Source organism: Prionailurus viverrinus, chromosome D2 (genome assembly GCF_022837055.1).
Source record: "Prionailurus viverrinus isolate Anna chromosome D2, UM_Priviv_1.0, whole genome shotgun sequence".
In the NCBI taxonomy this organism is placed as follows: Eukaryota; Metazoa; Chordata; class Mammalia; order Carnivora; family Felidae; genus Prionailurus; species Prionailurus viverrinus.
The window spans coordinates 74,431,764-74,445,692 of NC_062571.1; the positions used below are offsets into that span (position 1 = coordinate 74,431,764).

The window sequence follows — 13,929 nt, forward strand, 5'->3', positions numbered from 1 at the left end:
GGACTCAGAAGCCCTAGGAATGAGGATTTGGGTCGTGCCATTGGGCAAGACATTGAGAGAATAGAAGAGTTAGCAGAGGGTGAGGGGAATTTAGAATAGGTAGTGAAGGAAGGAGATGATGAACATTAGTTGCAGGCCTAAGGCCAATTGCAGCAGAGGCTGTGTGCTCTGTCCTACTAACCTCCCTCTTCTAAGTTTGCCTTCAGGGGACTAATTTGACTTCATGATAACCATCCAAACTTGTCCTTGCATTTATCATTCCTCCAGTGTGTTTTAAATGCCTGAATCGTTGTGCTAGTCAACACCTTCCACCTGCTCACCGTTCTACTTCACCACTGGCGGATGTTTAACAACTGGACGGCCACCTTGAGCCAAGAGCTGTCTCCACACCATTTCCTGACCGGCTGGGTACTGAGCGACCCAGTCCGAAACTTCCATCTTAGAGCCTGCTCTCTCGGAACACTTTGGCGCCAACTGCCACAGGTTGGATCTTCTGCTGGGATCTTTACTGGGATGCAGGATGGGACAGAGAAAGCCTTCAGATCATGACGCAGAGCTGACAACCATCTCTGGCAGACCAACAGGGAGTTCTGGAACAAAGCCTGCAGGTTGGAGGAGTCCCTCCGGGGGCGGACAGACCTGGGTAAGCTCTTGTACCCCCGTCTTGCTCAGTCATTGCTCAGGGCTTGCCAGAGGAGAGGCCTGGGAAGCTGAGGGACGCTCTGAAAGGATGAATAGCGGAGGCTGTCATGACCCAAGTTCTTTGAAGCCTCATAGAGCATCCTTTTATGAAGGTGGGCGGGGTGGGGGAGGGGGTTTCATGTGCACACATCTCCATGTCTGTCACTGGGCATATTCTTCTCGTGGCAGAGACAGGGCCCAGGGGAGCAAGTTCCGCTTCACCAGCACATTTCCAAGCCCCTGCTTACCTCCGGTCTGCTAACACCCGATTGGTCGGAGCAAATCACGTGGCCTACGACAACACTAGGGGGCATGGAATTCTGCTCTGCCCTCGGAGAGGCCACCGCAAAGGTGGGTATGCTACAGAGGAGTGGAGAATTATGACCAACAGTTGGATCCGCGCAGGATAAAGGCCCTTTGTAAACTTGTAGAGCTCCGGCCAGACTCATTGCCATTATTACTACCTGTCCAAGACAGGTAGTCCAACCTCCGGAAGGACGGTTGCTTGACTATAAACCAAAAGTCAGACTTGGCACCTGGAAGTCAAAAATCGCAGCTTCCAGATGGGAAGGGCCAAAGCACAGAGCAACCACCCCAGCGCCTGCCCAAAGTCGCCACAGGGCCGTTCCCAGGCTGGCGGATCAATAGCAATTTGGGGCGCTGGGGGCGCCATCTAAGTAACTGAACGTGATGAGTACCGGCTGCTTCCCAGTCCTTGGGGGAAGCGCACGCACCATCCACTTAGCGCTGGAGCCTGGCCATTCTCTGGGCACTCCCGTTCCTCCCCCTCCTCCTCTCTGTCCTCCTCCTGCTGGGGCCCCGCTCCTGCCTCGTCCATCAGCAACTCCTGTTCTGGGCGGGCGCTCCTGGGAGGATGGAGGCTGCCGGGCCACCCCAGGCCGGGAGGTGCTTTCAGGAGGCCCTGGAGAAGCTGTTCCCTCGCCTCTGCTTCCTCTGCTCCCTGGTGACCTACGCGCTGCTGGGTGCTGCCCTCTTCTCGGCCATCGAGGGCGGCCAGGACCTGGGGCCAAACGACCCGGAGTTTGAGGAATTCCTGGGGGAGCTCTGTGGCATCTTGAAATGCAACCGAACAGGTAGGTGGCTCCCCCGGGGACAGGGCAGCCTTTTCCGGGTGGGTGGGGGCAGCCCCCGGGAGCAGAGGGCGGGGTGGGGCAGGGGCGCCCCTACACTCTCTGCTTCTATTCTCCCCATTCCTGGGCGGGACCTTAGGCAAATGACTTCTCTCGGAGCCTCAGTTTTCTCCTCTGTAAAAAAGGGAGAGTAATGGCCTGTCAGGGTTGGTTGCTGTGCAGAATGTAGGGAAAGCCCTGAGGACCCACTAGGTGCTCTGGAAAGTCCAGCCCCCTTCCCTTTGCCTCGGCGCCCAGCCCCACCCAGACCAGCAGCTTCTGAGGAGGGTGGATTGCTGGAGATTTGGTGAGGTTGGATGGGCGGCATGGGTGACCGGATTTGGGGCTGGGGGTTCCTAGGCAGGTCCTCCGAACTCTGCCTGCTTGGCCCCGTGACTCAGTTTACAAGGATTAGAATTCAAGAGCAATCCAACTGGATTTGGACCCCCAGGAGGAGCAGCCTGTCCCCTTTCTCTCTCATTTCCTGTTTCCAATGGCTTTTCTATTGTTGGGCTCAGGGGAGGGGAATTGGTTGTGGGAAGAACCTGGGGTCCCGGTTGCTGTGTGATCTGCGGGAGAGCCCTTGACCTCTCTAGGTCTCAGTGTGCTGGACAGAGGCGGCCCACAATCTCAGGCCTGCCAATCACAGAGACCCTGTGGGAAGCAGATGACATAAAGGACAGGAAGCCTCTTGAAGGCACTTTATGGCCTTACTGCATTTCATTTGTATTTAGTCACTTATTTCTACACTGCCCTGTTCCCCAAAGCTTGCAAATATGTATTTAGCAGAGCAAAATAAAATATAGAGAGTAAATAACTATAGACAAAGGAAAAACGGAGCCTACAGGTGAGGGGAAGAACAGGATGTTCCCCAGTGTGACATGTCCTCTCGTGTCCCTCTGCTCCGGCTGCTCACAGCCCCTCCCACCGCCCAGCCCGCTTTGGGGGCAGGTTCTTCTGGCTGAGGCCGCCTGACTGGAGGCTGGTCACAGTGTCTCTCCTCCGAGGAGGGTCCCACTCCTTCTGTCTACATCTACCAGACAGACACACGCGTCAACAAGTTCAGAGCTTCCCAAACCTGACAGGTCACAGTCATCCAGGGAGCTTGCCTGAAATATACATTCCCAGGCTCTTCCCCAAACCCACTTCATCAGGATTTCTGGGGCTGGGTAGCGAATCTTATTTTTAAAGTCTCCTGGATGATCCTGATGCACAGAACACGACGGGAATACAGAGCTGGCCCAACCCCATTTTGATTTTGTTACTGTCGTTTACGTAATCCCTCTGCCCAAAATGGGGCTCGAACTCACGAGCCTGAGATCAAGAGTCACACGCTCTATGGACTGAGCCAGCCAGGCACCCCTCCAACCTCGTTTTGTACTGGTTTTTGTTGGAGATTAAAACGCTGAAGAGGTCTAGCTAAGTGCAGGACCCTTTTCTTGTCCACAGCTTCAGGAGCCACTCTGGCTCCTTTTAAATTTTTTTAAAATGTTTTTTCTTTATTTTTGAGACAGAGGGAGACAGAGCATGAGCAGGGGAGGGGCAGAGAGAGAGGGAGACACAGGTGGAGACTCAGACCTGGGTCTAGAGTGCTCGTGTCTGGACTCCCAGGTCAGTGCCCATTCAGAGTAGTGACTTCCCGCCATGTGCCAGAGTCTCAAGGTGGCTTCTGGGGTCTCAAAAGCCACTGGCCACCAAGGCCAACGGAACTATTTGGGAACCTCCCTGAGGAACCAGGACCCCAATCCGGCTCCGTTGACCCTGGGGCAGATGTTTGGAAAGCCAAGGCTTCCCAGAAATCTTCAGGCGACTGGTGCGCACAGATCCCAGTATGAGCACCAAATTCCATCAGGCTTAATAACCTCCGGGAGTGGGTATGGTTTGCATCCATATAACAGCTTACAGCTCATAAAACCCATTTTGCTTTCAATGCTCAAGAGCCCCATGGGAGAGACTGAGCAGAAGTTAGTATGTTTCTTTGCAAGTGAAAAATGTAGAGGCTCAGAAAGTTCAGAAAGCCCCCTAGGGCCACGCAGCAATGCTTGGCTGAGCTCGGGCCGGACCCCTGAGGGCCTCTCCCTTGGGTGCTCATCTCATGGGGTATGTGGCCTCTTAATCTCCGCAGGCACTAAATGCAGAGATGTGCAAAAGCAGAGCCAAGTTCTGGTGTTGATGACGCCACGGGGCAGGGGCCATCCTGGTCCCTGGGGAAGACCCTTTTGCCTGGGTGGGACCTGTCTTGAGCAAAACCCTCTCCTTCACTCTTTCCCAGTCGAGGAAGGCAGGAAACAGGATCTCAGGGTGCTTCTGCAGAAGGTGAAACCCCACTGGTTCAACACGTTTACAGACTGGTCCTTCCTGAGCTCACTCTTTTTCTGCTGCACAGTCATCAGCACTGTGGGTAAGTCCAAAGGCAAGGGCAGGCCTGGGAGAGAGACCTGGGGGAGGAGGGGGGAGGAGAGTGAGGCTGAGGACCCTTGGTGGGGAGGCTGGAACGTTCAATTCATTTGGTCAAGAAACAGATGTGAAATGCCTACCTCGTGCTGGGTCTCCTTTGCTGAGTGGCCGCCGCTCCTTGCTGGGGGTGGTGGATAGTGGGGGAGGGGGGGATACAGCAGTGAGCAGGACTGATGTTGGGTCCTTGGTGGGGATTAGGAAAGAGGGCCCTTGCTTCAGGTGGGTGCAGCCCCGTGCCCGGGTGTGGACCCCAATGAGCAAGGCAGGGGCTGCATTTCAGCCCCCTCCCGCTCCTTGGCTGAATGCTTTTGTACAGAACACCTCTTGCCAATGGTACCTGCCAGAGCCCAGACTTCGGGGCAAGACAGAAGAACTCAGGCAACCAAACGTGGTCAGCCTATGAGGCCTTCAGGGTACTGTGGGAGCACAGAGAAGGGGCACCTGCCGCAGGCTTGGAGGTGGCCCAAGAGGCAATGCTTGAGTGGTAGGAACATTTTAAAGGCTCCCTGGTGGGATTGGTGGCCTGCTGAGTCCGACAGGGAGCAGCGTGGGAGAAGGTGGTCATGAAGAGGGACTCCAGGCCAAAGGAATGGCAGGCATTGTCAGGAGGTTAATCTGGGTGAAGAGACGTGGGAGGGAAAGGAAGCACCAGTCCCCAGGAAGGCCAGTGAGCCAGGCCGAGGAGGCTGGGTTCATCCCGAGGGCAGTGGGGAGAGTCCAGTGGGTTTTAAGCAAGGGAAGAGCATGGTAGCTCAGCATTCCAGAAAGATCACCCCAGCTGCAGCATAAAGGTGGACCAGAGAGAGTAAGGCTGGCAGCACGGAGAGCCCTAGGGGGCTTTCTGCAGCAGCCTGGGTGGGAGATGATGGCAATGGCCTCATCCAGGACAATGGTCATGAGAACGAGAAGAGGGGTGGATTGAACGAGGACTTTGCAGGAAAGTCTGTGGGGGGATGGGGAAGACACCACTGTCTCTAGCTCTGGTGGGCTCGGCAGGCTGGGGGGAGGTGAGGACGGGACGCTGGGCCTGAGGATGGAGGTGATGATTCAGGGCCAGTCAAGGCCAAGGTTCCAGTGGAGATTCTAGGTGGAGACACCCATCACTGCCGGAAATGTGGTTCCGGGGCTCCAAGCTCTGGGTGGAGTTAGGGAGGTGGGTTTCAGAGTCACCAGCATGTAGACGACAACTGTACTCCCAGGGAATGGGGGGGAGCACTGGGAAGGGGTGGGGCATGGTGTGAAGAGGGAGGACGGTGTGCCAGAGCAGGACTGGGAGCACCAATGGTGAGGTGAGGGAGGAACTAATAGGCAGTGACAGGAACTAACAGTTACCCTTGGGGACTTTAAAAAATTTTTTTAATGTTTTTATTTATTTTTGAGACAGAGACAGAGCATGAGCAGGGGAGGGGCAGAGAGAGAGGGAGACACAGAATCCGAAGCAGGCTCCAGGCTCCGAGCTGTTAGCACAGAGCCCGATGTGGGGCTCGAACTCACCAACCGTGAGATCATGACCTGAGCTGAAGTCAGACGCTTAACTGACTGAGCCACCCAGGCGCCCCAATCCTTGGGGACTTTTATTTTTATTATTTTTTTATTATTATTATTTTTTAATTTTTTTTAATGTTTATTTTTGAGACAGAGAGAGACAAAGCATGAACGGGGGAGGGTCAGAGAGAGGGAGACACAGAATCTGAAACAGGCTCCAGGCTCTGAGCTGTCAGCACAGAGCCCGACGCGGGGCTCGAACTCACGGACCGCGAGATCATGACCTGGGCCGAAGTCGGCCGCTTAACCGACTGAGCCACCCGGGCGCCCCCCTTGGGGACTTTTAAAGCTCACAGTGGTCTTATGAATCAGGTGGGGGAGCCTGAGCCCAGAGGGGTGCTGTCAGGGGCCAAGGGCATGCCGTGAGTAGGGCTGGTACCCACAAATAGGCCGCGAGACTCCAAGTCCAGTGCTCTTTTCCTGAAATAGTCTGCCAGCCTTGCAGATCTGTGGGGTGCTGCAGGAGCCCTGCCCACCCCTGCCCACCCCTGCCTGGACAGCCCCAGGGAGAGTCTGGCTGTGCCTGGGCGGCAGGGGCAGCTCAGATTCCCAGAGACCCCTTGTGTGGCTGGGTCGATATCAGTGGCTGGGAGGGAAGGTCCTTGCAGGGAAGGAGCCGGCCTCTCCCCATTTCCCCGCGTTCCCTTTATGCGTGTCTTCAGCCCCCAAACAAAGGTAAGATTCCTATGTGAACGTCACTGACCCAGACCAGTCCCTTCCAGAGTCCAGGGTAGAGGGGAGGCTGCAGGGGCAGCGCTGCCCTCTACAGTGACCATTCGCTCATTTGAAAAGGGGCTCTGTGGACCCCCCAAGCCACAGACCCTCTTCTTGGCCGCCACACAAAGTGTGGGCTCCTGAGTGACAGAGCTGAAGGATCTGGAGAGGTGAGCCAGGCAAAGAAGGGCGAGAGCTTTCCGGGCAGAGGAAACAGTCGGACAACACTCCGAAGCTTCGAGGTGCTTGGAGGAACAGACCACTGTGGCCTGAGAGCAGGGATCAGACAGGAGAGAGGGGGACATGGCACGAGCAGTTGCCTCCTGAGCTACGGGGACAAGGCTGCTCTTGCATTCGGGCATCGTGTCCCTGGGCCCTGTCTGAGGACGCTCGCCCAACTAAGGGCCCCTGGCTTCCCTCCGCGTTGGTGCAGCAGGACGGGCGGGTAGGAGGGGCCTCCCCGGGGCGGGCAGGAGTCTCCCCTGCTGGGAATAGGGTCACAGGAGCTGAGATGGTGGAGTTGACCTCAGCCACAGCTCAGAAGCTTCTGGGTCAGCATCTCCACCAGGAGTGGAACCCATTGCTCAGCCCCTACCGCTCTCGGCCAGCGAAAAGGACTGAGGCCCCATCTTCATTCGAGAGAGTACCGGTCCCTGCGAGGGATGGGCCCACAAGGGTCACAGGGCCCCAGCCGTGGCTGGGTGCTCGTGCTGAGGTTCCCTCACACTTGGGGGTGGGGTTGGGGAGCACGCTGGCCAGCTGTGGACTCCGGAGGCTGGCCGCCTGGGGTCAGCCGTGTGACCTCCAGGGAGCAATGTGGCCCTTCTGAGCCTCGTCCCCTCATCTGTAGCTCCTCCCAGTCCTGCCTTTCAGATCAGCGTGAGGATAAACCTGAGTGGCCGTCAGGATCCTTCCAGATGCCCCTACCACAAATTGCAACCCTACTGGCTGAAACAGCCGGGAAAATGTGTAAATGTGTTCCCTCTGGAGCGCAAGTCCAGTGGGGGACAGCTCTAGGGCTGGTCCATGTGCAGCTAAGCCATGACATTGAGCACCAGATACTCTCCCGTCCCGCTCAGCAGGTCACAAGACGGCCACCAATATCCACTCCCATTTGGGCATGGTTGCATCTCGTAGACAGAAAAAGGGCTGGCTGTCACCATCAGCAAAAAAACTCTAGAAACTTCCCACCCCGAGCCAGTCCTGGCAAGGGGGTTACGTTACCAGAATGATTTAGACCAATTGGATCTATCCCTAAATCAGGGGGTCGCGCGGGGGGGGGGGTAGTGGTATTCCAGGAAAGATGAAGGAATGTTGTGGGGGGAACAGCCAGTGTCTGCTGTATGAATGGGCACACGCGTGTGTCCAAGGGCGCCCCCATGTGGCTTCCTTCAGAACTGGTCCTTCACCTAAATTGCCTGTGCAGGCAGGGACTGGTCATGGGCAGAGAGAGTACCAACAGTAACCGCAGCACCGAGCATTTGCCAGCACTGGGCATGGTGTTCACAGGCTTTATATGCATTATTTTATTTAATTTGCATGACGTGACAACCCCACGGGGTAGGTGCCGTGACATTTAGCCGTGAGCTAAGGTTCTGGAGGGGGAAGTCACTATCGGGAAAGCAGGGGTGGGGCACAGCTGGACTTTTTCAGGGAAACCCACGGCTCAATGGAACAACGGCTACAGGGATGCTGCAACTCCAAGGAAGATACTGGAGATGAGCAAAGGGGTTCAGTTTGTGTTCCTTTTCCTCAAGGACTTCGGGGAATTGGCCTAATGCAGCTTCTCAGCCTGGGCACTATGGGCATCTTGAGTTCGATGATTCTTTGTCGTGGGGGCTTGTCCAGCAGCGTCCCTGTCCTCTACCTACCAGAGGCATCCACCTCTTCCCCTGCGGTCTCCACCAGTCGTGGCAGCCAACAGTGTCTCCGGACATTGCCACGTGTCCCTTGGGGGGGGGGCAAAATTGCCCCCCTTGAGAACTGATGTAATGCAGTGGTTATCAAGGTATGGCCCCTGGACCAGCGGCATGACCATCACCTGAGAACTTGTTAGAAATGAGAATTAAGGGGCACCTGGGTGGCTCAGTAGGTTAAGCGTCCAACTCTTGATCTTGGCTCTGGTCATGAACTCACAGATCATGGGATTGAGCCCCACATCAGGCTCTGCACTGAATGGTAGAGCCTGCTTGCGATTCTCTCCCTCTCTGCCCCTCCCCCACTCATATTCTCTCTCTCTCTCTCTCTCTCTCTCTCTCAAAATAAACTTAAAAAAAAAAAAACAGAAATGACAGTTAATTCTCAGGCCCCATCCTAGCCCTACGGAGCCAAAAACTATGGATGTGGGGCCGAGCAGTCTGTATTTAACAAACTCTCTAAGTGATCCTGATGCATGCTGACGTTTGCAAAGCGCTGACCGGATGTGAAGATTCTCAGCCCTGACTGCACACTGCAATTATCTGGCTGTCTTTTTATAAGCTCCCAAGCCCGGACTCCATGCCAATCAAGTCAGAGTCGCTAGGGACAGACCCAGGCATCAGTATTTTTCAGAGCCCTGCAGGTGATTCTAACGGGAGTCCAGGCTGTGAACCACTGATCTAATGGAAATGCATTATCTTGGTTTAAATCCCAAGAAGGCGATGCTCCTATCAAATCAATTAGGACGTCATGCCGTCCAGTAATTACAAGTGGAAGAGGATGTTGGAGAGGCTCTCCACGGCCTGTAATCAATACTGTGTTTCAAGTGCTTCCTGCCCTACATCTCTGGGCCATTCTTAATGCACCTGGCCTTAATGCTGAAAAGGGGACACCTGGCAGGTGTGAGGTTGGCCAATCCCCAGTCATTTCCAATTGGGTCAGTCCCCTTGGATTAGAAAGTAAAGTGCACGGGCTATTAAATACAGCCTAAGTGGAGTGGACTGACCGTACTGGAATATATGAATGCATTATAAGAAATGGTAGGATTTTCCGTTATGCATTTCAGCATTTGGTAATTGCTACGGTTAATACATTTCCTTCACAGGGGCCATGCACTCTCTGATATTTGCTTTCTTTTTTTTGAAGGTTTTTTGTTACTGGGGAGCCTCTCCTGACTCTCCTGGGGGTGTACAAGAATTAGGGGGCTTATCCACCATCTAGAAAACAGGGTGGTCTCCGTCTCTGGGACTTGGTGGCTGCTGCTAACATCCCTAAGGACTGATGGCTCTGTGGGGCCCGTGACAAGCTTTGGCACAGGAACCTTTGCTGACACGCAGGGCCTGGGCTCCACCAGGACTCTGTGGCCAGGCCCCTCTGAGCTCCTGCCCCTGCAGGGGAGGCTCCGGGTGCCCTCCTCCCTCACCTTCCCCGCTCCAGAGAATCTTTCCACACCTTCCTTCATGGCTGGACCGACCAATCGTCCAGTTTGCCTGGGACTACCACAGTTTTAGCATAGAAAGTCCGGTGTCTTGGGAAACCCCTCAGCCCCATGGCTCCCCTCTGTCTCTCCTCTCCCCCTTAGGTCCCCACCCCCATCTGCTTCTCCTTCGTGGTTCTGGGCTTTCACTGAAGCCCGGACAAGGAGCTGAGGCCACTTCTGCAACCTCTTCTCCTCGAGGGGAGAGCCGGAACTGCTCAAGACCCTGAGGGAACAGGGAAGGGAAACAGAGGCACTTGGAACCGTCAGCGCTCTCTCGGCGAGTCCTGCCCCTGGAACACACCTGGGTTTCCGAACGGGAGGTTTTGGCACCGCGGCCCCCATTCCCGCCCCCTCGTGCAGATACCTACCTGTTGGGTCCTCGTCACAGGTGGAGGACTCCACTGGTGGAGAGCTGAGCTCAAGGCCAGGGGTCCTAGAGGGCAGGACCTCTGCCTGCTTCCCGTTGTGCCCCCAGCCCTGCCCACAAGTGCCTGGCATAAAGTAGGTGCTCAGTAAATGCGAATCCAGGATGGATGCCTTGGTTCTCAATGCTCATAGGACAGTCTGCTCTTACACATCCTGTTATCGGTCTCCAGCTGCTATGCATATATCACTGGTGTAGTGATTCGATTCATATCTGCCTCTCCCACTAAACCAGAAGCTCAGCGAGGTTGGATACCATATCTACTTTGCTCAGCACTGTGTATGCAGTAAGCACTCAGTAGGCGCACACATATGAACACACATAGAATTAACTGTCCCTCCTACCAAAAGGTGCCTCGTGGAATCAACCCAGTGTGGCGTAGAGTGCCCTGGGATGGGTGCCCATTGATGAGCCCCTCTGAGGTCCACAGCCTTCTCCCAGGACCCTGGTGAGGGTGGGCAACCTGAACGCCTCTGTGCTCCTGGAAGGCAGAGCCTGAGGCCGGAGTTCACCACAGGGGACCGTAGCTCCGGAGGAGGCTGGGGCATAGCCAGCCTGGGAAGTGCCTTCAAATCAATTTACATAATTGGCCTAGGTTTTTCTGTATTAATCCTCCTTTATGACATCAAAAATTAAACACAGGCATTACATACAAAAGCTTTTCCCTCGTTTTGTTGAAGTCACTGAGCTTGCTCACTCCAGAAGATCCAACTCTCTGTGCTGTGGGGGTTTGATACCTCTCTGCTCCTGCCCTGCTGTAGACGTGAGGGTGGGGGGGGGGGGTGGGCGATGGACGGAGAAGACTCCAGAAGAGGACAGAAGCCTCAGCCCGCCCACCCCCTTTGCTTGGCTGACTGGTTTTTTTTTTTTTTTTTTTTTTTTTTTCAACGTTTATTTATTTTTGGGACAGAGAGAGACAGAGCATGAACGGGGGAGGGGCAGAGAGAGAGGGAGACACAGAATCGGAAACAGGCTCCAGGCTCCGAGCCATCAGCCCAGAGCCCGACGCGGGGCTCGAACTCACAGACCGTGAGATCGTGACCTGGCTGAAGTCGGACGCCCAACCGACTGCGCCACCCAGGCGCCCCTTGGCTGACTGGTTCTTAATGATTGGAAGGTTCTGCCCCCTTGGGTGCTCCAGACCCCGTGGGAATGAATGCTGGCATGGGAGCCGGATGGTTCTGGGGATTTGACTGCCAAGCCTATCACTGAGCGCTCTTGGCCAAGTTACTTCATTCCTCCAAGCTTCAGTTTCCCCGCCTGTGAATGGTGACAACCACGCCTACCTAGGCAGGTGGGCTGACACCAGCCCACAGTAAATGCTGCTGGCTGCTCTTATGGGCTCCTGAGGGCAGGGACGCCGACGATTCTCGGCTGCCCACTATGGGTCAGGCACTGGTCTCATGTCATCTTCCCAGCGAGTCAGGACACAAAGCGGAGACTGCCGTTCCTGTTTTGCAGCTAAGAAACTTGAAAATGTGAGCCGTCAAGTAACTTTCTAGAAATGCCAGAGCTGAGGTTCGCACTCAGGTTGGAAGATTCTAGATGCTGGGAACCTAACCCCTTCACTAGCACTGGTGACCGCGTCTGTCCAATCTACTAAACCACAATGGCCCTGAGGGCAACAGCTGTATTTTAGTCCTTCTGGCCCCTCTCCCTCCTTCCATGCCCACTGCTGTGCTCTGATGGCACATAGTAATAGCCTGTTGTATAGAAACAAATGAACCAAGAGGCCCAGACATCCCAGGGAGGACAAGAGTGGCTTCTTAAAAACAGGTGCCTTCGTGGAGGATGAAGGAGGCGGTGGATATGATGGCAAAGCCATCCATGGCCTCTCCCCTGCATTCATCCGGTCACACGGATGCTTAGAAGTGGCCGCAGCAAAATGAAAAGCAATCAGCCCCCTCCCAGACATGTTTGTCCCCTGCCGAGGACATCTTGGGTCACATATCTAGACATGAGTTGCTCCTTATCCTGAAGAGTAGCTGAGTTTCACCTCCTGCTTCCCCCACCAAAACGGGCCCAATGCCAGACGGTGGATGGGTTTTTTTTTTTTTAATTTTTTAATGTTTATTTTTGAGAGAGAGAGAGCGCGCGTGCATGAGCAGGGGAGGGGCAGAGAGAGAGAGGGAGACACAGAATCCAAAGCAGGTTCCAGGCTCTGAGCTGTCAGCACAGAGCCCGACGTGGGGCTCGAACTCACAGACCGTGTGATCATGACCTGGGCCGAAGTCGGATGCTTAACCGACTGAGCCACCCAGGTGCCCCCGGATGAATGTTTTAAGATGAATATTTTCAAACACGTTGTGTAAACCATCACACCAAGGAGGAGAAATGGCAGAAGGTCTCTTTAAAACTTTCTTCGGGAAGGGGAAGAGCAGACCAGCATCCCAGGGTCTGTCCTCTTTTTTCAGGTTATGGCCACATCTACCCTGTCACCAGGCTCGGCAAATACTTGTGCATGCTCTACGCCCTCTTTGGCATCCCCCTGATGTTCCTCGTCCTCACGGACACGGGTGACATCCTGGCCACCCTCCTGTCCACGTCTTACAATCGGTTCCAAAAACTCCCATTCGTCCGGCCCCACCTTCCCGAGTGGTGCTCCCGCCTGCTCTGCGGAAGGCCTGCCACCAAGCCTGTTTCTGCCACCACGCCTGCGGCCGGAGCCGTCCCCAGGATCGTCATAGAAACCCAAGAGCTTCCGGACCCCAAACCCGGCACGTGTCCCTCAGCCCCAGGCAGCAACGTGGATCTGTTCGAGAGACTTCTTGCGCGGGAGAAGCAGAACGCGCTGCAACCGCCCCCGCGGGCCGTCGAGAGGAGCAACTCGTGTCCAGAGCTGGCGTCAGGGAGGCTCTCCTACTCTGTCATCAGCAACCTGGACGAGGTGGGACGGCAGGTGGAAAAGCTGGACGTCCCCCTCCTGGTCATCGCCCTCCTCGTCTTCGCCTACATTTCCTGTGCAGCCGCCATCCTCCCCATCTGGGAGAAGAAACTGGACTTCGAGAACGCCTTCTATTTCTGCTTTGTCACGCTGACCACCATTGGGTTTGGGGACACCGTTTTGGAACACCCTCACTTCTTCTTGTTCTTCTCCATTTATATCATCATCGGGATGGAGATCGTGTGCATTGCTTTTAAGTTGGTGCAAAACAGGCTGATTCATGTCTATAAAAATCTCATGCTGTTCTTGGCGAGAGGGGCATTTTACCATCCTGTTAAAAAGTGAGATCTCCACCATCTCTTGTGGGACAGATGCCAGATGAGCCGCTTTCCTTGCCTCATCTCTTGAGGGCAGTGCAGTTGGAACGGGTGGCCCTGCCGCTTGTCACCCGAGACCGTGGGGCTTGGAGACAAATCCTGCACGAGAGCTGATTTTGGTCTCAAGGCCCTGCAGAAATGTGGCCAATGCCTTTCACATCAAGGCATTGGACAAAAACTCTCCCCATCCTCCGAAGCCCAGTTCATTGTCCTGTCTTCGCCTGTCAAAAGCCCCACCTTACGTAAATGAAACCACCTTATGGACGTCATAGCTTCTCTTGAGACACCAGAAAAAAAAATGAACCTTTGTTTTTGCAGTC

At 55.0% G+C, this 13,929-nt stretch overlaps 1 protein-coding gene across 1 annotated transcript; it reads left to right on the plus strand.

Moving 5' to 3' along the window:
- The first annotated feature begins 1,555 nt into the window (after window positions 1-1,555).
- On the plus strand, window positions 1,556-13,577 carry KCNK18 (potassium two pore domain channel subfamily K member 18). The gene is made up of 3 exons (XM_047826520.1): window positions 1,556-1,775; window positions 4,084-4,212; window positions 12,763-13,577. Exons 1-3 carry the CDS (start codon window positions 1,556-1,558, stop codon window positions 13,575-13,577), a joined length of 1,164 nt encoding a protein of 387 aa, XP_047682476.1.
- The last annotated feature ends 352 nt before the right edge of the window (window positions 13,578-13,929 follow it).

Coding starts and splice junctions, on each gene's coding strand:
- KCNK18 (XM_047826520.1), top strand. CDS start 1,556: ATGGAGGCTGCCGGGCCACCCCAGGCCGGGAGGTGCTTTCAGGAGGCC. Junction 1,776..4,083: donor CTTGAAATGCAACCGAACAG/GTAGGTGGCTCC, acceptor ACTCTTTCCCAG/TCGAGGAAGGCAGGAAACAG. Junction 4,213..12,762: donor CACAGTCATCAGCACTGTGG/GTAAGTCCAAAG, acceptor CTCTTTTTTCAG/GTTATGGCCACATCTACCCT.